The sequence below is a fragment of the Triturus cristatus genome, chromosome 2_2 (assembly GCF_964204655.1).
Source record: "Triturus cristatus chromosome 2_2, aTriCri1.1, whole genome shotgun sequence".
Taxonomy (NCBI): domain Eukaryota; kingdom Metazoa; phylum Chordata; class Amphibia; order Caudata; family Salamandridae; genus Triturus; species Triturus cristatus.
The window spans coordinates 1,049,306,688-1,049,333,737 of NC_140582.1; the positions used below are offsets into that span (position 1 = coordinate 1,049,306,688).

The 27,050-nt window shown below is 48.5% G+C and overlaps 1 protein-coding gene across 2 annotated transcripts in view; it reads left to right on the forward strand.

The window, feature by feature from the left end:
* Positions 1 to 26,819, forward strand: part of ZFYVE28 (zinc finger FYVE-type containing 28) — a 932,593-nt gene extending 905,774 nt beyond the window's left edge. For both annotated transcript variants that reach the window (XM_085642546.1, XM_085642547.1), the window contains exon 14: positions 23,784 to 26,819. In XM_085642546.1, coding sequence (XP_085498672.1) covers positions 23,784 to 23,915 — 132 coding nt within the window. In that variant the 3' untranslated portion in view covers positions 23,916 to 26,819. The remainder of the gene's footprint in view (positions 1 to 23,783) is intronic.
* The last annotated feature ends 231 nt before the right edge of the window (positions 26,820 to 27,050 follow it).

Here is a 27,050-nt window from a genome sequence, read left to right on the forward strand (position 1 = left end):
ACGTTACCCCAAGACAGTGGATGGAGTGTTCGGCTGATCGGACCACAGGTTGTATGTGCAGAGGATGGCCGGTTGACTAATGTTGGCTTTTGGCCCTAGAGACCCAGTTTGTGCACTGCGGGAGGGCACGCTTGTACTATGGGGGCTTACGGAGTGTTCTATGCATGGGGGAGAGGGATCTGGGGGGGTTCTGGGTCCACCGATAGCGGAGCACGCACTGCCACTTTTATGATTTTTTGTTTGAATGCCTTCGTTTGGATGGGGACCCGTTTTCGTGAGCCTGTCCTGGGGAGTGGGGGTTTGGGTTGTTTTTATTGTTGGGGAAAATTGGATCGGGGTCGGGCATGTCGCTATAAGAGAATTACACCGACAGGGAATGCAGATTGTACTATGGGTTCCTCCGTAGGCATCAAATGTATGACCTGGAATGTTATGGGGATGCACACAATGAGCCGACGACACAAAATACATGCTTAACTGATAAGAAGGAGTGCAAATTGCATTACTGCAAGAAACCCACCTAATGCAGAAAGAAGGAGCAGCGCTACAGCGCCGCTGGAGGGGGCAGGTGTTCCACACTATGTACTCAGCCTTTGCGAGGGGAACCCTAATATGGGTGCGGGCGGGGGTCCCCTTTCAATATGTCCGACAAATAATACACCCTGAATGCAGGTTTGTGGTGGTATTGGGGTGCCTTGATGGCCGAGATATAACTATTGGGAGTATATACGCCCCTGACGTTCTTCGCATTCTTCGCACAGCTCTCACAGACATTGGCGCAGGTTCTGACCGGATCCGTTCTCTTGGGGGGACATTTCAATAGCATTACTGATGTTAACGTAGACCGCTCCCATCCACCACTCCCCGACGCTCCTACACACAGGGTAGCAGAAGCCTGACGAGACTGGCAACGACATTGGGGGTTGACAGACACTTGGAGAGTCCATCAACCGGGGGAGAGGGACTACTCTTATTTTTCGGCTCTACATGAGCTGCATGTTCGATTGGACTCTATTCTCTGCTCCCCGTATGTACATGTGGGGATCACATTGAGCGAGTACTTAGCCAGGACGATATCTGACCACAATCCCCTTCTGGTATCCTTGAACTGGGTGTGAATTAGGCCCACAATCCCTAGCTGGCGTCTCCGACCAGAGGTATTAGAAGATCAGGTATTTTGAACCACAATAGGCACTGCGGAGTACTTCCAGAACAATGCTAACACGGCTACCAGCCCTCACATCGAATGGGATGCATTCAAAGTAGTCATAAGGGGCCGCTGTATTGGCGAAGCAGTGGGTGCACGTAGGACCCTTCTAAACGATATACAGAAGGCGGAACAACAGCTCAGAGATGTGGAAAGAGATAGACCAGGGAAGGAGGACATACAAGCAGATCTTCTGGAAGTCAGAGAAGAACTGGCGGTCCAAGTAGAACGGTTGAGATGCTTTGATCACAGGGCATACGCGGCTCGGGCCCATGCTGAGAGGGACAAGTCTGGGACGTTACTGGCTTGGCTGGCCAATCCAGCGTGCAAAGGGACACCGATCTTAGAACTACAGGGGAGGGATGGAGTACCCCATTACGGACAACTAGCTATTAATGCACAGTTTCTGGAATACTATACTACCCTATATCAGAGCCAACTGGATCCAATGGTGTTGGAGGGGGAGGGATTCTTGGATATAGAACTTCACCAAATTGAGGCAGACGCAGCGGACTCCTTAGTTGGGGATGTAGAACTAGGTGAGATCAGGGGGGGAATTAAACACATGGCCAGAAACAAAACCCCTGGCACAGATGGGCTCCCGATTGAGTTCTACTCCACATATGTAGATGCCCTGGCTCCCCGCTTGATGGCCCTCTACAATAGATCGAAGCGGGATGGCTGCTTGCCTGTATCAACAAGGGAAGCGATAATCATACCACTCCTAAAACCGAATAAACCAGCATGGGATCGCACTGCCTACCGTCCCCTCGCTATGCTCAACCTAGATTACAAGATATTAAGCCGTATTTTAGCTAGCCGTCTGATAATTCACATGACGACGCTTGTGCATATGGATCAAACAGGTTTTATTCCGTCCCGGAACACGGCCATGAATATACACCGACTGCTCCGGCTGTTGGATGGTCCCACTCGAGACCGGGATGAGGCGTGCATCCTGCCGATTGACATCGAGAAGGCCGTCGACAGTCTCGAATGGCCATAACTTTTTAGAGTTCTGCGAGCTTTTGGGCTGGGCAAGGGATTCGTGGCCTGGATGGCAATATTGTATAAGAGCTCCACTGCCAGGGTGCGCACAGGGGGCGTGATATCGGAGGCCTGCGCTGTGGGCAGGGGAACGAGACAAGAATGTCCGCTGTCTCCCCTCCTGTTCGCACTGGTGGGCGAACCCCTGGCTGTCCATGCGCGATCGGGGCGGTACTACCGGGGCCTGGATGGGATGGGTCAATCCCAAATTATTGCATTATATGCAGACAGTCTACTAATGTTCCTCGCCAACTCTGCAGACGATCTACGGGGCGCTAGGGAGCTGCTGGCCAAGCTGGGACGAGTGGCGGGCCTCAAGGTCAACTGGAATAAGACGTGACTTTTTCCTGTTCGGAGTGGTAGGGGTGACCCACCGGATGCGTTGGATGTGGCATGGGAAAGTAGAGGCCTGACTTACCTGGGAGTACGTATTTATCACGCAACCTCCGACTTACTAGAAGGTAATGTCGGACGAGCGTTACGAACCACCAGGAGTAACTTTGAATTTAGGGGACTCTCTGGCTATCAGTGGCAGGACGGGTGGCGCTGCTAAAGATGGTCACTCTACCATGACTACTTTATTATTTTGGCTCGCTACCACTATGGATACCGCGAAAATTATTTACCCAACTTAACACCATGATTACGGGATTTTTATGGGGCTCTGGGAGGCGCAGGGTAGCGCTCGCCACCATGTTGAGACCTAGGCGGGAGGGGGGATTTGCAGTGCCTGACTTCGAGGCCTATTACCATGCAGCTCAACTACAGTGGTTCACAAAATGGATGGCGGGGAGACTTCGTAATGGGGAGGCCCATGGGGGCATGGATCCGGACCTAAGACAGCTCTCTCGAGTGCTACTCCGGCTCCCCTTGAGCGAAAGCGAGGCTCCGAGAGATCTGTGGATAATTTGTCAATGTTGGAACCAGGCTAGTAAAAGAGCCAAACAGGGGCTCCCATTTGCACCTGAGATTCCGTTGCTGGTTTGCGAGGTATTGTCACATGGGCAGAGACTACGGGGCTGAGAAGAGGCGGGGATCTCCACTATCGGTGACCGCTATGAGAACAACACCCTCCTACCCTTTAATGATCTGTTAGAGAGGTACGAACTTCCTAGGCGGGACTTCCTCTTAAATGCCGCACTGATGGCAGCCATCCGTAAGCATTGGAAGAAGGGGATGGCGGAACCGCCGACTTCTTTACCATGCCAGTATGTGGTATCAGCAGCCGGGACGATCAAGGCGGTCACCTGCCTATACAGGCGGCTCACCCAGGAGATCAGGCACCCCTTGGAGAGTCTGCGTGTCAAATGGGAAACAGACCTTGGGATACCCTTAGAGGAGAAGCCGTGGGAAGCGCTGGTAGAAAGAGCATGGAAGTGCTCCAGAAATGCGCGATTCCAGCTAATCCAATTCTATGTCCTCCACAGACCACATCTCACCCCCCACAAAATTAATGAATATTTTGGGACCCGAACAGCCTGCCCGTGGTGTAAGTTAGAAAACGCCGAATTTTTGCACATGTTCTGGGAGTGTCCATTATTAGAGGGGTTCTGGAGAGCAGCATTGACTAAACTAGGAGAAATAACGGATAGAGACAGCACACTGACCCCGGGATATTGCTTATAACACTGGTTCCCTCATACTGCCCGCAATAAAGTTACCAGCAAATTCATTGACCTAGGGTTAGTCCTGGCTAAGTGAGAAATTGCCAGTCACTGGAAGGCGATCAGTGCACCTAACATCTCAAGGTGGCTGCGAGAATTCACATAATGGGCTGACTGTGAAGGGATCTTTAGATCACAAATGGCCCGAAGAACAAGTAATGAAAAAATGCTAGACACGGCGAGAGCATGGGTGGCGTTAGTGAACTTACTGAAGCACCCGACTGATGATAACGAACCACCCCTTGAATGAGGAGAATTGTGTGTGGGGATTGAAACATTGCCCTACCTGAGCAGGTAGCTTGGGGGTTTGCAAGCATGTACTATATAGTGGCTCCCCCTCTGTGGACACCTCCCTACTTGAATTATGGAGCCAGATGCCCTACATGACTAGATGCTATTCTCCACTGAGAACTAGATGGTGGAGCAACATGCCTGAGGGAGGGGGGTGCAGGGGCTGAGGGGGGGGGGGAAGGGGAGAGTTTCGTTATTTTATTGGTTGAGATCGTTATGAGTGAGGACTGGAACGGACACTTGAGATGCCGATCCCCAGGCATAGGGATATAGAGCACGGCTCGCCTGAGTACTCTTGATAGGATTGATGAATACAGTCGCCCTTTGAAAAGAAGACCACATGTGGCGAGAAGCCGTAAATAGCAATGTATGACCAACAAATATGATTGTCGATAAATGCTATCAACAGCATGATGGAAACTATTACATCCATTTGTATTGATCCTACTTGATATGATGTAATTGAATAAAATTTGTTTACAAAAAAAAAACAATTAAGTTTTGTATCCAGAGCTCCTCCACTTGAGCATCTGCCTCTCTTGGAGGCCCTGCTGTCCCAGCAACAGGGCAGGTTCTACACCCAAGCCTTCACAATCTCCACCTTCATGTTTGGAAATTGAACTTCGACGGTTGAACACCTCTACCTGTCCTCTTGGCAGCCAGGCATCCCTAGGCGATAATTGTGTACACCTGTCAGTGGGACAATTTTGTAGTTTGGTGTGATATATGCCAGTTCCCCTCCAGGCCAAATTATCTGTCAATCTCTTGTGTTTGTTTCTTGCCTGACAAGGTTTTGTGTTGGGCACTGTAAAAGGTGTTAAAGGTTATTTTTCTGCCTTCTTACCATTGTCCGATCAGCCATCATGTTTAAGTTACCAGTTGTGATGTGATTTTTGAAAGGGCTTCAACACGTTTCCTCCTTCTCCTTTTGTGATGCCCCAATGGGTCTTTAGGTGGTCCTTACTTTCTTGACGCGCACTCCGTTCAAACCGCTTCACAGTTGCCCCTTATGGCTCCTTATTATCAAAACTGTGTTCCTGATCTCCATAATCTCAGCATGGTGTGTCAGTGAGCTTCAGGCTCTTTGTGTTAATCCACAATATACTACCTTCTTCCCGGACAAATTGGTTCCGTGGACTTGGGCAGCTTTTCTGTCAAAAGTTGTGACACTGTTACACATCGGTCAAACCGTCTCCCTGCTGGCATTGTATGCTTCGTCTCACCCCCCTAAGAAGGAGGAGAAACTCCATTGTTTGGACCCCAAGAGAGCTCTTAACTTCTATATAGATCATACCGAAGAACACTAGGTGGACGACCAGCTATTTGTGGGGTTTTCTGGAGCAAAAGAAGTCAAAGTTGTGCAGAAGAGAATAATCTCCTGCTGGATTGTGCTCTACATTACAATCTTCTATGTATTAGCTGAAAAGCAGCCACTGGAAAGACTGCATGCTCATGCTACCAGGCTCAAAGCTGCTACCACAGCGCTAGTATGCAGAGTCCTTATTTTGACATATGTCAGGCAGCTACTTGGGCATCCTTCCATACGTTGACGAAGCACTATTGTCTGGAAAGCCTGGTTTGCCAAGAGCAGCATTTTGCCAGCTCGGTCCTGCAGGACTTTCTGATTTGAGTGCATTCACAGACCCACCTACAAATAGTTACTGCTTTTGGTATCTGTTCATAAGGCGAGGAATCTGCAGCTAGAAGTCTCTATCAGAAGAACAAGTCAGTTACCTTCGGTAATGCTCTTTCTGGCAGAGACTCTTATCTAAGCACAGATTCCTCACCGACCATCCATCCTCCTTGGTTTGTTATTGGACTATATCCATTAATAAGATCCCAAGACTAGGAATCTGCACACTGATCGTGACCAATTGCTTTTGGGGCTTTGGGGCTTTGGGGACACAGACGGCCTCGAAAGCAACTGATGTCAGCACACAGGAGCGGCACCTATATAGGCTCCTCACTGCATTAACAAAGCGGAATGGCGTCAGTGGGTAGCCACATGATGCCACCTAATGGTGTGGCAAGGTACTACTGAAAAGTTTCCAGATCCAGTCTGAGGCCTGCAGAATATGTGAGGACTTTGCGGCTGGATAGTTTTTGCCAGAAAGAGTGTTACCAAAGCTAAGCAACGTGTTCCACAACACTGTAGTGGGTGATTCGAAAATTGATAGTACCAAAAATGTTTGTCACAGGTAGAAACCCAAAATAATTTGGAAATGCTTTTAAGGGATTTATTATTTAAAAAAACATAACTGGTGCAAGTACTGATATGCAATTTGTGTAATCGGTTGATGGGACTCTTCGGTAACTGCCTGCTTGGATGTGGCAAGTTCTCATGGGTGGTGGTCAAAACAATTAACATCTCTAGAGGAATTATTTCCAGATGTGCTTTGTGTTAGGTTTTCTTTTTAGTCAAAACTATTGAAATGTTCCTAGGAAAGCTTGGCAATTAAGTAATCTTGCAGTGCACCAGTAATGCATATTTGGCCTGGAGATTTCTGAATTATACAAACTGATCCGTGCAATGTTTGTTGGAGTGTGAATTATGTATCCAGCTGAAGGTTCTAGAGCCAATATTATGAATTTTTTCACTATGATGAGTTTAATTACCGTGCCATCGAACGGCATTCTCAAATTGTCGATAATTGAAACTAATAGTCTAAATCCAACACTCTAAGGAATTTGTAGGTTATTGCCCTCTACAAGCATCTGTAGTTGCAGTAACTACCCTCTTCAGTAGGCCTGTAGCTGTAGTAATGGAAAAAACAGTAGCTCTTTTCAGGGTTTGCTCTGCTATCAAAGGAAGTAAGACTTGAATTACCTTTGGCATTTGTAGGCCCTTTATAGTAGGACAGATTTTTAATTGCGGATTGAGGGCACTATCAGAGAATGGTATCACTAGCATAATGATGTAGAGAGGAGTACATGTGGTCAAGCAGAAAGCAGTGCAATATCCAAGAAGTGTTTTTGTTTTTTTTTTTTTTTTTTTTTTTTAAGTTTCCAAAACCTTTATTTGCAAGTAGGAGATACACAGGGCCAGCTGCCCACAGTTCACATGACAACGACTGGGCGCCGCCCACACGGGTGAGTCGCCCCACCAATACTTAACACAGCCATTTAGCCGACATCCCGGAGGACCGGCGGCGTCTCGGTTGTTCAACTAGGGAGCAATACGTCCTTCAGTGACAGGCCGCTGTGTGCAGCCCCGTCGCCGCCTGCCTATGTAAAAGCTTGTAGAAATCGCAGGGAAATCAGGGACTGTCAGCCCGAACTGGCGAGCCCAGCCACACTCCCATGCACTCCACTCGCAGCCCCTCCCCCCACCCCCCCACCCACCCTTCACACGCACACTGTCCTGTCCGGCCATCCTTCCCTATCTGTGTGTTTCCGTCGGCACGTCCGCCCACTGCTGCCAGGCATCACACTCCGCCCCCATCATACCGTTTCCCGATCCATACCGCACTGTCACTCTTCCCGTTGCCCCCGCACCAGCCACCCTACAGGTCCTGCTACAGTCCTGCACGCCGGACCCCCCGGCCATCGTCCTAGCCATATCGCAAGCCATTGCCACTCTCCCCCACAGGCGTCCCTAGTTTGGATCAGGGGCCGGGGCACACTCAGCACTCTCACTTCCATCGCGCCCCTCCCCCTGGGCTGCCTCCCGGGCCGCCGGCTCTTGGGCCGCAGTCGACAGATACGTTCTGTATAACCCCCAGAAATTCTTGGGACGACTTTTCGGCGGCAGCAGTTCACTATAGGTCTCCGCCTGTGTACTGCAATACAGCATGTCCCTGGCCTACCGTTTCTTGGTGGGAAGGGTCCCCCTCATCCAGCAGGCTGCAACGACCCTTCTCGCAATGAGCAATGCCATGTCTACCAACCGGCGCAACGCCAGCGGGAGAGGCCGGGAGTACCCTAACAGCGCCAGGGCTGGGTCTGGGGCAATCTCCGTGCCCAGGATCCGGCTCAACTCAAGGAACACCTCGGTCCAAAACTTAGCAATACCAGGACAACGCTAAGACATATGCATAAATTCCGCCACCGGGGCATGGCAACGTTCGCACTCTGCAGACGCTCTGAGCCCGTATCGATGTAATCGCTCCGGGGTATAATACACCCTCTGTAGGTACTTGAAATGCACTAATCTGTGCCGGCCGTTAAGCGATATCGCCTTGGTGCTGACACAGCAATACCTCCACATCTCGTCTGTGAACTCTAAGTGCAGGTCACCCTGCCAGGCGAGCCGCGCCGAAGCGTGTGTGCGTGGCGTCTGCCGGTCCCCCATTCTTTTAAGATTCGAGAGCAATCTAGGAGGCGCTACCGTTTTGATAATGTAGGTGAGTTCCGGAACCTCCGGAGGCTCTGCCATGCCCGGGCCCAGCGCGACCGCCAAAGCCCTGCGAACCCTGTGGAACTGAAAACGCTGCAGAAGCGTGTGGGCAGACTGCGCCAGCCCAAGCTGATCCCATGTCTTGGCCACCCCATCCGCGAATAAGTCGTCCATCCGCGTAATGCCCAAGGAGCCCAATGCCTGTACCACTCCTCTCTCCCGCAGCGGGGGGAGCCAAAGCACCCATTCCACCGGCAGTAAAGGGGAATACAGAAGAGCGCAATCATGTGCCCTCATTAACGCCTGCCATGCATGAGTCGTGGCCTGGAGGGAGTCCAGGCGCCCCACCGAGCGGCTCACAGGCTGAAAGACAACCACGGGCAATGGGAGCGGGTCCGCGAACAGACGCTCCAAGATAACATGGGGGATGTCAGCGCTGGCATGTATCCACGCGTGCAGGTGTGCCGCCTGTGCCACCCTGTAGTATTTCTCCATGTCCGGCGCCCCCAGTCCTCCCAGTTCGTACGGAAGAGTTAACACCTTCCATTGTACTCTAGGCTGTTTGCCACCCCAGGCCAACCGTATTAGGGTTTGGGTCAACTGCTTAAAGAAGGCTCTGGACAACACAATGGGGATGTTGGTGAAGAGGAACAGGAATCTCGGTAAGACAACCATTTTCATAATGGCAATTCTGCCCAACAGAGATAGGGGCAGTCGATTCCACCTCTCCACGTCCTCGACCAGCTTAGCGTATGCTACTCCGTAATTTTCTCTAATAAGCACCTCGGGGTCCTTATGTAGCCGGATCCCCAGGTACCTAACCGAGTCCGTAGTCCATTGCAGTGGGTAGTCCATTGGAAAAGGCACCGTAACCGGCGTCAACGGAAATGCCAGTGACTTGCTCCAGTTCACCTTGAGGCCAGACAGCGCCCCAAACCTGACCACTTCCCGCAGTATGGACGAGAGGTTCGTCTCCGGATCCCGGACGTAAAGCAACGTGTCATCTGCATACGTGGAGATGCCAATTTGGTAGGTGGGAAAGTTAATGCCCTCATAGCGGTGATATTCTCTAATAGCGCACGCCAAGGGTTCCGCCACCAGGGCATAGAGGAGAGGGGAGAGAGGGCAGCCTTGCCTGGTCCCTCTGCTGATCCGGAAGGCTTCCGTGACCCGGTCCCCCAATCGTAGCCTAGCTGTAGGCTGATGATATATTGCTCCCAGCATCTGCAGAAAGGGCTCCCCCAGTCCAATCTTACGAAGCACCCGTACCATAAAGGGCCACTCCACCGAGTCAAACGCTTTTTCCATGTCTAGAAAAATGGCCAGTGCCTTATTTTCAGGGCGCACATGTTGCATGGTCCCCAGAACCGTGCGAATATTGTATGTAAGGTTTCTGGCTGGTATGAATCCCGCTTGTTCCGGGGCTACGAGTTCCGGTACCAGCAGCGCCAGACGCGTGGCCAGCACATTAGCGTACAGCTTCGCATCCACATTGATGAGGGAGAGCGGCCGGTACGAGCCACACGCGTTAGGGGGCTTCCCTGGTTTCAGAATAGTGACTAAAAGCGCTTCGCGCATCGTGTCAGGCATGTAGCCATCCTGGCATATGCCATCAAATAAAGTGATCAAATGGGGGAGAAGCTTATCTTTGAATGCTTTATAAAAAGCCACCGTCAATCCATCAGCCCCAGGGGCGCTACCAGACCGCATCCCCTCTAGTGCCTCCAAGATTTCGTCCTGCTGTATGGGGAGCGACAGGAACTCTCTCTGAGAGTCGGTCAGGAAGGGCATTTTGATATAGCTGAGATAGTCCTCTATTTCCTCCTCCATCTGGGCGGACTTGGCCGTATAAAGCCCCGCGTAGTAGTCCCGAAATTCGGCGCATATCGCCTCCTCCCCAGTGACCACTGTGCCAGCCTCTGTAACCAGCTCGTCGATGACCAGGGGCTTCCTGCTGTTGCGCAGTATGCTCGCCAACAGTGAGCCCGGGCGCTCGCTCTCCCCATATGCTCGGGCCTTTGCGTACTTGCCCATATGCTGCACCTCCCTGTCCGCCTCCCTGTGATACTCCGCAATTAGCGCCTGAATCCTGGTCCCCACTGCAGGGTCCGCAGAGGACCGCTGGCTCTCCTCCAGAGCTGCTAACTGCGTCTCTATGGACTTGAGGCTCCCCCGTATAGATTTTAGGACCCCCGAATGCTTGGCCATGGCCATGCCTCTGATGTAAGCTTTGAACGAGTCCCAGACTGTGTGGAAACTCTGTACCGAGCCCAAGTTGTTGTCGAAGAAGGTCTCAATGTCCTCTGCCAGGTCCCCCCGGAACACCTCATCTAGGAGCGAGTATGGCGGAAATCTCCATATGAACGGTGGGATACGTCTAACCGATGTATCCAATATTAGTAGTAGCGGGGAGTGATCCGAGAGCGTGCGAGGGAGGACCGCACAGCCCCTGACCAGGGTCAGCAGCGACCGCGACATCAGCCAGTAATCTATTCTAGTGTGGATGTCGTGGTATGCGGAGTAGTGCGTAAATCCTCCCTGCCCTGGGTGCCCCTGTCGCCAGACGTCAACCAAATCGAGTCTGGTGAGCTCCGCCTGCATGCACAAGGCAGCCGCCGCCGGGCGGCGCGCCGGCCCCGAGGAGCGGTCCAGAGCTGGGTCAAACGTGAAGTTAAAATCCCCCCCCCACACCATGCGGGCGTGAGTATAGCGACGGCAAACGACGGCCAAGGCCGCGTAGAACTCAGGGTTGTCGTAGTTGGGGCCATACACGTTGACTACTACTAAATCATGACTCTTCCCTACGCACCGAACTATCAGATAGCGCCCGGCCGAGTCTGCGTCCAGGACCGTCAGCGCCAAGCGGGATTGGGGATTTACCCAGGTAAGAACACCCCTGGAGTGCGAGGTGAACCCCGCCGCGGCACTATTGCCCGCCAAACCGCGCGCGTTAAGCATGTGGCTCGTGGGAGGGAGGTGAGTCTCCTGCAGGAGCGCCAGATCGATGTGATGCCTACGCAGGAAGCTCAATACTTTCCTCAACTTTCGAAAATCATTCAACCCCTGCACATTCCACGTCAGCGCCCTGAGGGACGCTGTGGCATTATCACCAGACAATTCACTAGGGTCTCCCATCACATTTACTCTGTCTTACGGCGGGCGTGTCCCAATCGCCCCAGTGAGAAGTGTCACCCACCGACAGTGCGCAGACGACCCAATCCAGACATTGGACAGCAAAGCAAACGACCTACCACTCCACTGTGCGTGCGAACCCCCCGCCCCGATCCCCAACTTACCCCCCCGCCCACAGCCGACCTCCCCCAACCTGGCCAGACAGATCCCCCAGCCACCCCCCCACCCCGCCAACCCACAAACATACCCCTCAAACATACCCTGAACCAGACCCCACAGGAGTCAAACTAGGCAATAGCGCTGGGGCAGAGGTACCAAGCACTGCTCCAATCACAACCTGGCAACGAGCCAAATAGCAGCGCACCTCCGCCGCCCAACCCTCGAGCAACCTTACTGCTTCGCGAGCTGCCGTTCCATCACCTACAAGGATGTCAGGGGGCACCCCGCAACCCCCTCCCAAGGACGACCCCACTATCAGGCAGAACAGCGCGCATGGCCTCGAAAGAAGCACCCCGCAGGCCCTCCCCCACCCATGCCTCCTCAAATCCAGGCCCTAGAATGCAAACTTCTGACGCGAGCCCCCATAGGGCACTCGCTCGAGTATTCACAGCGGGTGGGCAGTCCGCATCGCGCCTAGCATAATAACCAGAGTCCCCTGAGTTCGGAGCCGAAGGGGCCCAAAAAGAACACCACAGTCAATGGCACCCAAGAGAGAGTCCCATCCGAAGGAGCGCCTCTCAGCTCTGAGTCGCCGGGGTATCAGCAGCGAGTGTCCGTATAGTTCCAGGCAACCCAATCACCTCTAGGGTAGCACATGTCCCGCATACAGCCTGTGAGACCAACAGTCTGCTTGCATATTATGCCCGGCCACCCACCGGCAACTAGTCCTGCCCATCAAGGCCCGAGGCCGTCTCCGGAGCGTCCCCCGGACCCCTGGGACTACCCTGCCGCTCCCGGGACCATACCTTCAGTGATTTTTGGAGTTCTTTCGGGTCTGTGAAGAAGTGCGAGTGTCCTTGCCTGTTTATCCTCAGCCTCGCCGGGTAGAGCATGGCATAGTCCAGACCAAGATCACGTAGCTGTCGTTTATACGGAGCGAACTGACGTCTCTCCTCCTGGACTTTCGCCGTGAAGTCCGGATAGATCGAAATGTCCATGCCCTCGTACTGCAGCTTGCCCTTTTCCCTGGCCAGCCGCAGCGCCACGTCCCTGTCTCTGTAATTCAGGAGCTTCGCAATGATGGGCCTCGCCGGCGCACCCGGCCTGGGACGCGGGCCCAGCGATCTGTGGGCTCTCTCCACCACAAACATGGGCGAGAACACATCCTCCCCCAGCAAGGTGCGCAGCAGTTTTTCGACAAACAGTTCCATCTTCCCTGTCGAGGTGGATTCCGCCACCCCCGTGATGCGGATGTTCGATCTGCGGGAACGGGCCTCCAGGTCCTCCGACTTATCCTGTATGACCTGCAGCAGCTTGCTGAATTGCTTGCGGTCCGCGTCCCACTCCGTCTGGGCTGCCTCCACCTGCGAGACCCTCATCTCGGCCGTGTCCAGTCTCTCCGAATTCTTATCGACACGCTCCGACATGCGGTCCATGCGGTATGTGAGTGCGTCCAATTTGGCATCGATTGCAGTTAAGCTGCCCTGCAGGCTTTTCTCCATCGCCACCAGCATTTCCCTGATGTCCGCTCCTGCCGCACCCTCCGCGCCGCCAACGGGTGCCTCCTGGCCCGCGCCGGTGGTCCCCTTAGGCTTGCGCGGGTCGAACGTGAGTTTAGGCTGCGTTTTATCTCCTTTCCCCATGCCGGTGCCTCCCTGTCGCCGCACCTCCAAGTCTGTGCGCCGCAGTCAGGACGCCGCGTCAGGTGTCAGAACCCCCGAGGTCCCAAGGAGGCAATGAGGCACCCGGGCAACTTCCCAGAGTTCTTTTCAAGGGCGACCACCCAATGCGCTCTCAAGCTCCGATTTGGGGCGCTGCGAGGCTCCTACGCGGGAACGTGGACCCGCGTCACGCCGCTCCGGACTGCACCCGGAGTCCCCCTCTCTCCACTTACGGGCCTCCCCGGCACCACCGGTCCAAGCTGGGGGGCCGCCTCCACTCGTTCATGCGACGTCCCGGCTGAGCGCGCCCGGGCACCTCCTCTAGGTCCCTTCAGGCGCTGGGGGGCACCCCGACAGGCACCGCCCGCGTGGCCAAGGTTCCGCTGCACTCCGTCTGTCTCTGCAGCCCCAGGGCCCACACCAGATGGCAGCTCCACTCTCTGTACTCCAACTCGCAGGAGTGGCTCTCCGTCCCAAGCGCTGAGGCCGATGCCGGCGTCCCCTTCACCGCTCGTGGGGGGGCTGCAGTACCCCCAGCTCTCCCCGGCTCTGTCCGCTCAGCCGCCGATGCAGGCCGCCGCCCCCACGACCGAGGCACCGGGAGACCGGGACAGCGTCCCTCGGTCAAGCCGCACGTCGACGCACGCTCTCCGGGTAGCCACACACCACAGCTCGAGGATTCCGGCCCACCCGGCGCGCCCGCCTCCGCTCACTTCGCGCGGTCCGCGCAGCTCCCTCGGTGGCGCCGGAGGGCCGCAGCACACACCGCCAGGATCTAGGGGGGCTCCCCCGTCAGGAACACCGAGCAGCTCAGCAGTACAGGATCATTTAGCGGATCTTGCGAGGGTCGAGACGAGGAGCTCAGCGCTCACGCGTCCGCCATTGATGCCGGCAAGCTCCGCCCCCCTCAATATCCAAGAAGTTTCCAGTAACCCCAGAAAGATGTAAGAATATCCTGCTGAGCTGACTGAATAAGCAATAAATGCCAGGTCAAAATTACACAGTGCATTTAAATAAGCAGCTTATTTCAGCATGGCTCTCAGGTGGTAGAATTCTCTACTGGATGAAACTTATTGGATAATGACTTGGTGCTGAAACGATTTTCTACAGGCTGGCAAATAAGTTTACCTCACTAAAGGCGTTAAGGGTATATAGTCTTTGAAAACACTAAGAGTGCTACCAGAAGAAATCCAGTCGAAAGGCTCCTTTATTGTCTTTTCCCATCTAAACTCTTTCAAGTTTTATGGGGGTTGCAGCACCCCCGCACTCCTAGTTCCAGAGCCACTGTTATGCAGATTTGTAGAGCGCACCCATCACCCTTTACTGTTTCAGGCTCTTTAGCAGGTGTGTGGGCACATAATTATTTGAATAAGCAATTCTTCAGCCTCTTGCAGGACTCAAGAAGTGAGAAGGAGACCCTGATGTGTTTAGGGAGGTTGTTCCATGTTTTGGGTGCGATTTATGAGAATGTGCAACCTCCTGCTGTGCTTTTGTGAATTTAAGGGGTGTCTGTGAGAGACATTAAGGCAGGGTGTTTGCAGCTGTTCAGGTAATCGGGTCCAATGTTGTGTAAGACTTTGTATGTGTGTGTGAAGGATTTGAATTGGCTACGCTTGTGAATGAGGAGCCAGTGGGGCTCCTTGAGGTGCGGTGCAATGCGATGTGGGTGCAGTGCGTGAGGTGTAGAATAAGTCTTGCAGTGATGTTCTTAAGTCTTTGTAGGAGTTGCTTGGAGATTCCAGCATAATGTAGTTGGTGGCTTCATTAGTGCTGTTTTGGTGCTGTGGTTCTTTCTGAATCCAGATTGGGTGTTGTCCAGCTGGTGGTGAAGTTTGAGGTGAGTTGAGCATTGCTTGCTGATGTGCTTCTCTAAAACTTTGGCTGGGTAGATTAGTAGGGAGATCGAATGGAAGTTGCACAGTTGGTTTGGGTTGGCTGAAGATTTTTTGAGGAAGGCGTTGACGTAGGCATGTTTCTAGTCATCCAAGAATGTGGGAGACGTGAAGGAGGTTTTGATGATGTGGGTGACGGTGGTGCTGATTGGTGACGTTCACAGGTTGTAGATGTGGTGGGGGCTTGGACCGTAGAGGTCCCTGAGTGGATGGTCCGCATGATTGTCGTTGTTACGTCTCTGGTGAGGGGTCCATCTTAGTTGGAGATGGGTAGGTTAGCTATGAGATCATTATGGTCAGGTTGGTATACAAAGTTGCTGTTTGCAATTTTGCTGTGGAAGAAGTTTAATAGGTCATCGCAGAGCTCTCGGGAGGAAGTTATTGTTAACAGAGGCTTGTTGACGGATGCGGAAGGTTTGTCCTTGACAATTGAGAAGATCTCCTTGCAGCTGTTGGAGCTTCGTTCGATACATTCAGCGAGTACTCTTTTCTTGTTGCCCCTAAGTGGCTGGTGATAGCGTCTGAGTGTAGCTTTGAAGGTGGTTCTATCAATGGTTTTATGGCTGGCTGTCCACTTCCTTTCTAGCTGTTTACAGTGTTGTTTTGTTTCCCGAAGGTCCTCTGGGTATCAACTGGCCAAGTTGTTGGATCTTTTTTGCTTGTTGCGTTTGATGGGTGCGAGAGAGTCTGCACAGTTCTTAATGTAGTTGTTGAAATTGATGATGTCCTTGCTGAAGTCGTCTGTGTGGTTAGATTGATCTGTGCTGAGGGACCTGAGCCAGTCTGTTTCAGAGATTTTGTCCCTGTTGTGGCTTGGTAGGCTGATACTTGTGGGTGCGTTGACTTGCGATGTGTTGATGTTGGAGTAGCCGGTCGATATGTGCACCGTGGTGCAGTTGTATTTTATGCTGTCTCTGGTGGTGAAGATGGGATCCAGTGTGTGTCCTGCAGTGGGGTTAGGTCCTGGAATGAGCTGGGAGAGCCCAATGTTGCCGAGTCTTTCGAAGACTGCTGTGGAGCATGGTTTGGTTCTGTCTATCGGGTGGAATATGTAAGCTCTGGAGTCAATGGTAAGCAAGGAAATGAAGACTGTGATTAGGCTGGTGAAGGTGGCTCGCTTTCCGCATGGTCGGTAGGGAAGGATTCCATTCAGGGTGAAATTTTGTGATATTTTTTAGCTTGAAGTGCAGATGTTTGATAAATGGGGTGGCATTCTCTGTAAATGTTGCATTTGATGGATTCCTTGTAGATGATTGCAAGTCCTCCTTCTGGCTTGTGAATACGATCGTGTAGTGCGATCTTTTAGCCTGCTGGGATTGCTGCGGCAATGTTGGGTGCTGATGTAGAGTTGAGACAGGTTTCGGTGATGAAGAAGAGGTCCAGTGCATCTCTGCTTAGTAGGTCCCTTATTTTATTCACGTTTTTGCTGAGTGATCGTGTGTTAAGTAGCATGTGTGTGAGTATTGTGTGGTGTTTGAGTATTGTGTGAGTTTGGTGCGGTGTTGGGTGTGGGTATAGGTGGCATTACAGGTGTTTGTGTGGGTTGTGTAGGTCAGCGGCTGCAGGAGAAACAGCCGTGGGTGCAAGTAAAGGCTCCCACCATGGTGTGTGGTGCAGCAAGGCTGCAGCAGTGGGGGGGATCGGCGTCCTGGGTCGAGATACCGAAGAAGGGCTGCGTAGTATTGCTGAGAGGACGGGGGCGATGGACCAAGGTTCCTGGTGCTGGGCACAGACCATGCACGAATGGACACAGACAAGCTTGCCTTTGGCACGCCAGCAGCCACCATTAAGTAGGTCCTGGGAGGGGAGTGGAATCCTAGGGGCTGTCGGCGGGACTGCAAGGTGCGGGAAGGCGACACGACAGAAGGATCAGGGATAAGTGGGAAAATGCACAGGATGGGGGCTGCGGGGACCCCAGCAGAACAAAAAGTAAACAAAAAAGCACAAAGCAGGCTCAAAACGTGGTGAAAGAGCAGAAGCTTAGAAGGGTGAAAACAAGGATGGGAGGCAGTGGTGAAAAGAGGCTTAGAGTAGTGGAAAGAAATGGAAACTAGAGTGGATGAGAGGCAGGAGTGAAAAGCTGCTCTGAGGGGCCAGGGACCAGAATCGAAGAGTAAAAGAGGATTGAAATAAAATAGTGACTTATACGATTAGAAGGAAAGAGCAAAATAGCTTAGCAGAAAAATCTGGTGTAAGAGTATTAAAGGAGATGAGAGAGCGGAACAATGAAGGAGAGGGAGCAAGGCGGAGCCTCCAGGAAAAGGAGTCTGGCCCGAAAGGGCCTAAACTTTTTGGAGGACCAGTCACATGTAGCTGGATGGGGGGGTGGGGGGAGGGGAGCTGGGTGTAGGCTTATAACACAACATAGGAAAATAATTTAGCATACATTCAGATGAAATTGTCATGTAATCTTAATGTATTATTTCCTTTTCGTTAAGCAAACCATGTTATGGTTTCATAGGGGCCTTAAAGTGCTGGGGATACGTTTTGTTTACAAAAGACATTATGGTGCATAGTCCTGGGCCTCCACTGAAATAACATGACTTGTGTGAGTTACTGGAGGTCTGAAAATAGTCCCAGCTGCTCAAACATCAAAATGAGGTGAGCTGAATAAAATAGGCTTTAAACTGCATGGATGAAACATCGGGGCTAGATTTGGACCAAATCCAGCCCCAATGTTTTATCCATGCAGTTTAAATATTAGAAAAACATATATAAGGAATTTCTTTTATCCCATGCTACCCTCTTGAGCCTTCACCGTTAACCAATTCATCAGCCGTGTCTCCTTGGGCCAAAACAAAACCTTTTAGCTCGGATTGTTCGTGTTTCAGCTCCCTCGCTCCCAGGTTATGGAACAGTCTTGCTAGATCTTTGCCTCTCCACTTCCGTAGCAGTGTACAGCAAATACAAAAAATGAAAACCTGTCTGTTTACGCAATAACTTTGTGCTCTTTTCCAGAAGTCCAATGCCGGATGCTTCATTGGAGGTATCAACGTGCTTTATAAAACCCAAATTCATTCTTTCAGACATTCACTTTCAGTGGGAGGCACAGGAAGCCTGAAGCCTCTTCTTGTTTACAGCCTAATCCCATGTCTGTGTGCTCTCCACAGTGGTCACTCCACCTCCAGTTTATTTTCCCATTTTCTATACCTTTCATATAGGCAAGCAACTCAAGGGCAGAGGGTCCTACACACTACCCCATCTTCCTTTTATTTCCACATCACAACCTGCAGTGCACAGAGAGTAAGGTTAAGAGAGTTCAACAGATCTGCACGATTTCTTAAGAGATCAGTTGAACTCCCTTTACCTTTCTATCTGTGCACTGAAGATTGTGATGTGGAAATAAAAGGTTGATGGTGAAGGCTCAAGAGGGTAGCATGGGATTAAAAAAAATCCCTAAATATCTTTTGCTAATATTTTTTTTTCAAAAACGTCTTTTGTCTTTCCCTCACACGTGAGACAAATGTTACCAGTACATTAAATGGCATAACATTTTTCCTAAAATTATAATTTCCAGTTGGACAACGCTGTTTCCTAAGTTATATTTATTAACTATCAATAAGGAAAAAATGCAAGTATTGCAACATTTGCTTAAATACGTAATAACATTTCTTTAGATTAGAAAAATGGTAACTCACAAAAGCAACAACAAAATGTCTTCAGTGTTAATAAGTAAGAAATTAAAATATCTGAAAGGCTGTATATAGCTTGGAAGGTGGACAAAGAAGAGTAGGAGGCAAAAGGGATAATTCTCCATAACCCTATGCAAGTAAAGGTAATAGAGAGAAAAGAGTGTGAGTTTCTCCACTCTGGCTGGTTGTTGGCTACGTAACCGTATGTAAGAGAAATTAAGTATAATAACAAAATAATAAATGAAGACGGCATTTGAAATTTATGAAAATGTTTTGCTCAAAATAATAGAATGTATTAACAAGCATTGGCATAGCCAATAGGTCTTGCCTTTGGGACCTTATAAGTGTTTAGCCATGCAACAGTTGCATAACTAAATACTTATAAGGTGCCAAAAGCGAGACCTATTGGCTATGCAAAGCGGCCCTCCGGCCGCGAAAGTGAAAGTGATCGTGATCGCAATCGCGATCACGATCAAACATCAAAGCGGCCATGCGGCCGCGAAAGTGAAAGTATTCGCGGTAAAGCGCGGCGCCCGCGCACATGCACTGTAGCTCTAGGCTGGCCTGGTAGCACTTTTTGGAGCCCTCTCAATAAGTCTCGCCAGACCAGCGCATGCGCTGGGTCAGGCGAGACCTAAAAAAACACAAGGTTATTGTTAATATGCTTTGTACATTTTACTGAGCAGTGTGATTTGAACACATGGAACTCTCAGGAGAAATGAGGCCTGCTGTAACCCAGTTCTGTGTAACCCTTGAGAGGCTTGCCAGTGCAAGCATCAAGTGCAGAGCCATATTACACGTTCGGGAAGAACTGTAGACCAAAAGGCAAAGAGAAGAGCACAGGCCAAGACCAATCACTGGAAGGTACCAAGACAAACGAGAGGCATATATTCACAAACCCTTCAAGAGCGACATTGCACAACTGCTAGTCTCCATGAGGATGTACATTAGAGGTTTACGATAGTAAAGTAAGATGATTTTAAGCTACAATGTTGGACTGTTGATGGGGTCAAAACCAGAAATGCCAACTTAGAGGAACAGGGACCCTCACAAAAGCCTGAACTGGTAGTCCCTCTTGCCACGAAGTCCATAAGCACACCCCAAAAAAAAAGGCTTAAGAGAGACAAACAACCACACAGTTGATGGAGCGAAGCACAAGCCACCACCATAAAGGGACACAGCATCACAGTAGTCTGTGAGCACAGAACAGTTATGAAGAGGAAGCAGACCAAAACATCTGGAGATGAAAGGAGAAAAGGACAGTTTAGTATTGATTGAGGTGATAAATTCCCAGTGAGTCCAGAGACGGTGCCTCCTAATCGAGATCACAGAGTAGGTTGCCGAGTCAATTGTGTTGAAAATGCAGTAGTCTCAGCTGAAAAAAACAAATAAATAATATGCAACACCAGGAGAAAGGGTTGCCTGCACTTTCGTCTAAGCAAGCAGATTATATTGCAAGACATCATGTACGGCACTCTCTACAAAACAGAATCTTTGAAATCCATCATGGACAACCTAAATAAACATCTAAGATAGGAGGTCGCACACCCATGCTTAGGAAAATGTTGGCAATGGTATCACATGATCATCAACCACACTGCCAGGTGGGGGTCATGGTACTAAAAATCGAAACTCTTAAGAACACATCATGATGTACATGAAACGGTGGACAATGAGCAAAGGAAATCTATTTATTGTGTATGTTATTTAAGCACAGTCTGGTTGCAGAGTGGACAATTCATTTATAAAGGCCCACAAGGATTGCAAATTGTTTTCCATAGTTACAGGAGTGGCACTTACAGTATTCTGTCAACAGATTACAGGTTAAGAAATAAAAAGGCATCAAAAGTCAATGAGGATCTGTCTTCAAAGGAGAGACCGCGGGAAGTAATGACAAACCACTGGGAAGCACAAGAAGAAGACTCAATATGACTATGGACTTGAAAATTCCAACTGTAGCATGTGAACTTCACATGAAGAAGCGTCCCCACAAAATAATAGGCGAACCATTGGGAAGATCAGCAGCTAAGAATATATAGTTTATTTAAGTGGTTGATTACAGCTGGTGGTTGAAGTGGGGGAAAATGCACAGGGAGGTTGATGGCTCATCCTTTAACTACAGTGGTACGAGAGGTTGTATCCAAAAGGAAGGGGACATCACAATATGACGGCAAACCGCTGGTCCTGGAATAACCGGACAAAAATAAATTAGGCAGTTGCTAATGGAAAGTAGGTTGAAGTAAACCAACTGAACAAAACGGACACACAATGCCAAAGTACATGGCTAAATAATGCACTGTTACCATTTTAAAGGCTTCAGCTCTAGCATTGTGGCCTTTCAAGAGGTAAACCTGTCAAGAAAGGCCTGAAAATAATGAGCAGAAGGACTTACACACAACAGTGCTGCTTACTAAAAATGAATGTAAACAAGTGTGACTTTAGTATTTGTACAATTAAAAAAGTCTTACTGTAGAAGGAAAAGATGAAGATATGTTTTGGTCAAGGGTAGATCTTGTGGAAGGGGAAGTAACTTTGTCTCTCTAGTGTACTTACTCACCACATGACAAGATCACTTTCTTAAATAATTTCTCAGAATAATATCATGCGGAATGGTAACTGGTCATGGAGGGAGGCCTCAGTCTAGTTGTGGGTAAAAATGTGGACGTATTTGAAGGGGTGAGTTGTGCTTCTGAAGTATTTTCCAACGCTTTAACACTGGATGTAGGGAAAGACGTACATTCGGTGGACTAGATTATATAGGCCCTTTTCCAGAGTAGACTTTAGAGCAAGGCCAAAAATACTGGCTCGCACTATTACCAAGCACATGACACAACACGAGAAACCAATTTCAAGAACGTAATTATATTTAATCATCATTGCAAAAGTGAAGGTAGCAAGGATCAAACCAAAGCACAGAATATGAAAGCACAATTTAAAGAACATTAATACAAAAACTGTGAAGAGTAATCTCTCCAACTAACACAACACACCACCTGGGACATGCCTGTGGGATACCAAGAAAGCAGAGCTGGGGAGTAAAATTACTTTCTTTGCCTTGGTTACTGAAAGAGCAGTGAAACTGATATATGAGAAAACCCGTACATGGTTCTATTGAATGAGTCACCGGCCCACGCATAGAGCTGCATGGTATTGTAAGGAAAATAAAAAGGCAAGCAACGACACTAGGAATATTGCCAAAACTTTATAGGAGAAATAGCCAGATCATCGAGATATGTGCAGAATATGGACTCCTCCGACTATAAATGAATATATGGATGGCATTTAAGGCCCGTTGACTACCCAAGATACATCTAGGGTTCTATTGGAGGTGAAGCAGTATATCGCGGATAATTCCTTGTTGGTGGCCATGTCCAAAATTAGCCGTATCATAACTAGAGCCTAGGTGTCATAAGGAAAATAACGCGTTTGCAATAATGAGCCAAATAGAGTAAGTCATACTGAGAGACATAATTAATTATTAAAGCTCTCACACAAAGTGATAGTTTGGAGAATATACTCGACTTGCTACTTGCAGGCAGAAGGGTGATGAGCAAATAATACTGGAAAAAGAAAGACACCCATCGATATACACCTTGCACTCAAGGCTGTGGGGTATCTGGCAATGGTATAAATAATTAATAGAATTTCTAATAGCGATAAATCATTTCCAAATAATTAAAACCACTTCTAGAGTATCAGATAGGAGAGTAGAGAACTGAATTGCTGGCTCAGAGTCCTCACCTTCTTTTGAAGGGCTCATGCACTACCACTGGCACACTTGTCGATAACGGAAATTTATAATGGACCACAGAAGCTAGTACTTAAAATGGGGCATGTAGCATAAAAGACACAGCTTCACAATGTTTAAAAAAAAGTCAACACATGCTGAGCTGCTCCCAAGCACAAGGAGTATTAGAGAGAACAGACCTCAATATTTAGTCATATTGTACTTGTGTGGTTCTAACATGCTTTTTTTTTTCTTTTAGCTGTTGTGTTCTCTTTCCTTCTTATCCTGACATCTGGTGTCTTTATACTTTTAATTTTGACCTAAATACTTACCTTAATTTGTTGTGGCCTTCCAGAGCTCCTTTCTTATTTTCTACCGTGTTTGCCCTCTTTTTGTATGTTCATGCGGTTTTCTTGCTTGCCTGCTGCTGTTCCTCACTTACCTTTTGGGGATTTTAGTGGCTGATATAAAGTTTTGCTTGTGTAGTAGACCTATATCTTCTGCCATCCTGGCATTGGGTAATCCACAACATGGAGAGTTCTCAAGGGAGGCAGAGAATTCTTTATGGAAGTGACCGTCTCCACCACTTGAGACATAAGCGGAAATTCTCCGGTTGAATTTTCTCAAATGCCTGTGTATGGTGGTGGAAGTTCTGTACGTAAAATGAACAGTGCAAATGTAACTCCCTCCTCATCCCTACAAACGTACTTCCCATATATTTGGTTGCCTTAATATGCTGTGGGGCCATCGCCATAGCAGGTTAGGATGACCAGCTTTTAGCATGCAAGTCCAGCCCTTTGATGCTGGTCCGATTGATTCAATCTTGAACCGTGTATGCGCATTTTTTTGGACAGATTCTACATTATTATTGTGCACTAAAGCAGCCCCTTACGCTTTCCTACCATATGTTTTCCAATTCACTGAATTACCATTAAATGGTTTGCTTTCTTTGTTGTTTTTATAGCTGCATGATTTTATTAGCGAAAAAGTAGAACATGGACCTCTCAAACTAAATATCTGTGTGCTTTTTTGCAGATTTTCTGCTCCCGCTGCTCCTCACACTCCGCTCCTTTACCTCGCTACGGCCAGATGAAACCGGTCCGTGTCTGCACGCACTGTTACATATTCCACGTCACTCCCTTCTACAGTGACAGAGCTGGTATCTGACACATTGAATCTGCGATGGACTCAAGGAAGTCTGCGATGGGTTTCCACAGCATCAACTCAAGCCAAGAATTTGCTTGAAGGAAGGTCCTTCAAGAGGGGCATGTGGGCTTTGCACATCCATCACAAATATGTATTTATATGGACAGTTGTAATTGCATTCGATCAAGCTGCTAACAGGAAGTACCCAAATCTGTGGCTGTGTGAGCTGCAAGAGTCTTCCATAAAAAAATTCTACCTGCACCATTATAATGCTGCTATCTGAACTAGTAGCATTATCGGGATGAAAATAGGGCTTGGAGAATTCGACATTGCTGCATTGTTCCTTACTTTAAGCGTGAAGAACAGATCGCCTGTTGATTGTACTTTACAGCTATTAAACACCAATCTTGGGTAACTCGGCATGTACTGATACGACCGACGTTACTCCGACCAGCAGCCTCTCCTTCCACCAACCAACCCTAAGACGACTTCTAGCTGATCTCTGATTCGAAACGATCAAATGTATACATATTCATGCAGGTAACATTTATCAAACCTGTGCTCAGTATCATATAGGCAAAGCTGACTCTGAGGCGGACAGGAGAAGCCAATATCCAGTCAGAACCTAATAGTCGCAGCGCTGTATATTTTGTGTTGCCTTTTGTTGAATCTCAGCAATAACTTTCGATGCATTTTAAAAATGCACTTGTTGTTTTTTATCAAGCTTATTTATAGAGAGTCTGTGTTTGTTTTTTGCACTTTGCACGTTCATCTTCACTAACCCGACAAGCTTCATGCAATGAAAGAATGCCTGTGGGCGAGTGCCGGTCATGCTCAAACTGAGCCTAAAATCCCAAAGCAAATTACTCCGGGCGGAGATTGTGTTGTCGTTGATCTTTAAAGAATCTAATCTGAGAGATTTCGATTTTTTTTGTAGTACAACATTTCCTGTTGTGCCCTATCTATTTGATAACTGTTAGTTTAGTTTTGAAAGTAAGCATTTTTATGCTACTGTATACAGTTAATCCAAAAACCTTAGCAGGCTGTTGACCCAGATGGTCTTGTATGTTTAATTTAGGTTTCGCATGACGCAAATATCATTGATGGGTTCGCTGGTGGTCCTGATAGAAACAAGGGCATTTGACCCATTCCATGTTCTTTGTCAGTCTCCTTCGCCTCAGAAATATCTGGTGAACCCATTGACGTACATGACCGTGTGTCTGACCTCCCAATAGACTTTTCAAATTCTGTGGCACCCTAGTTCAATTCCCAAGAGCTGTGAGCTGAAAATAGATGGACGTGGCCCTCACTTAAGGCCTCATTCCAGAAATTCAGGTGCAAGGAGGACTTTGAGCCAGAATCGGGCTTCCAATTGTTGCAGTTCGACTTTGGTGAGGTGAAATGTGCTGCAATTTTTATCAGCAGACAATGCACATATGAGTGTGTGCCCCTCAGAACGGGCAAAAACATGTGGTGTTTCTGCGTTATTGCACATTCCGGGCTCCAAACTCTGCATAGTGCGCCTTTTCAATAACTGACAAATGCTGCAAGTACTGGTATTGTATTTTGCCATGTACGCAGTTACCACCCTGGATTTGTTTTCAAAACACAGATTACTTTTTCCTGTTTTACCAATCTCAAAATGAAAACATGCTCCTCAGAGCTAAAATTTATTTACAAGTTCTCCCTGAAACAAAATCCACAAAAAAATTGTTTAGCTTCTGGTCTTCTCCAAAGCATAGATTGATTCTAAGTGGAATAGGCAATGCTTCTAGTGCCGTCAAAGTTTAAATGGACCGCATGTCTACATCTTTGTGGCGCTAGTGCCTGTTTTTCGATCAGATGATAACTTACATAGTTTGAGCAACGATACGTTTTGGTCCAATGTGAGTTCAAATGTTGTACTTACAGTGAAGACAGCAATATCATCACTGGTCCATCAGTGACCTGGAGGATCAATTCTAATTTGAATCATTCCATTAAGAGCGAAGTGTATGTTTTTCCTTCTATGAAAAGAAGTCCAAGTCTTCAGTGACTATTTTTTCTGGAACCATTGTCAGAAGTGCTTTTTTAGATGTATTTTGTGTATTTCAAGTAAGACACAAACCCATGGTGAACCCCGTTGTGGGTTCTTACACAATACCCATGAAAAAGAAGTTGGGACAAATTACAAGTGAATGTGCTTTTACGCATTTCATGGTTGAAGTTCCTTTCTGGCATTCCTGTGGATGGCCTGAGGTGTGGCGGTGACCATAGATATGGGAGGCGTTTGGAAGACCGTGTTTTGAAGCTTATTAAGCTGCATCTCGTGCAAACAGGCGGGGTCCTGCTGTGATCATGCTTAATCTAGTGTTTTTTTCTTCCAGTTTTTTTTAATGTGTTTGTTTTTTCTACCAGGTTCTGATCACAGAATCTTTAATTTGCAGTGTCGTCGATGGCCTGCAGTTTGGCTGTGCACGGGCTGGCCCCTCTGATGCTGAGCGAGGGAGCTGGTGTGGAAATGGGCAGTAATACTATATTCAGGCTTAAATCTCAGGCTTCACCTTGCAATGATGATTGCAGTTTTTTTATTATTTTATTTTTTTAATACAAAAATGTAATGCTTCTTTTATAGGATGAACAACAATAAACTTAAACTGTGAATATGCACACAAATTGCTCCTTCTGTGGAAAAAAAACTGGATTCCTATTTAATGGACTGGACTGTATTTATTCAAAGCTTGTTCTTATTTTGTAAATGCTGTAATTCAGAATCATTTCCATAAATATGATATTTAAGGATCTCAGATGCTGTACAGTAATTTTCTTATGTATATACACTCCTATTTCTTTTACTCAAAGCACAATGAAACAAAGAGTACTAAAATGCATTTCCTCTTGTAATCACTTATGAGAATTAAAAAGTCAGGATTTTATACTTCCACATGTTAAGTTTGCTGAGTTTCTTTTTATTTACTGCTGTGGTGATTAATGTCTGTGTGCGACGTTGTGTGCTTTAAGCAACAGTTTCACTCCAGCGCTTTCCAAAATATTCATGTATTTGGAACCTTGGTGGCTTCACTAAGGGCAAGGAAGTGGTAGAGGTTGATTAATGGCCTTATCCAACATTCTGATGTTTGTCTTTGTTTTTCTCCTTGTTCAATTATGAACTTGTTA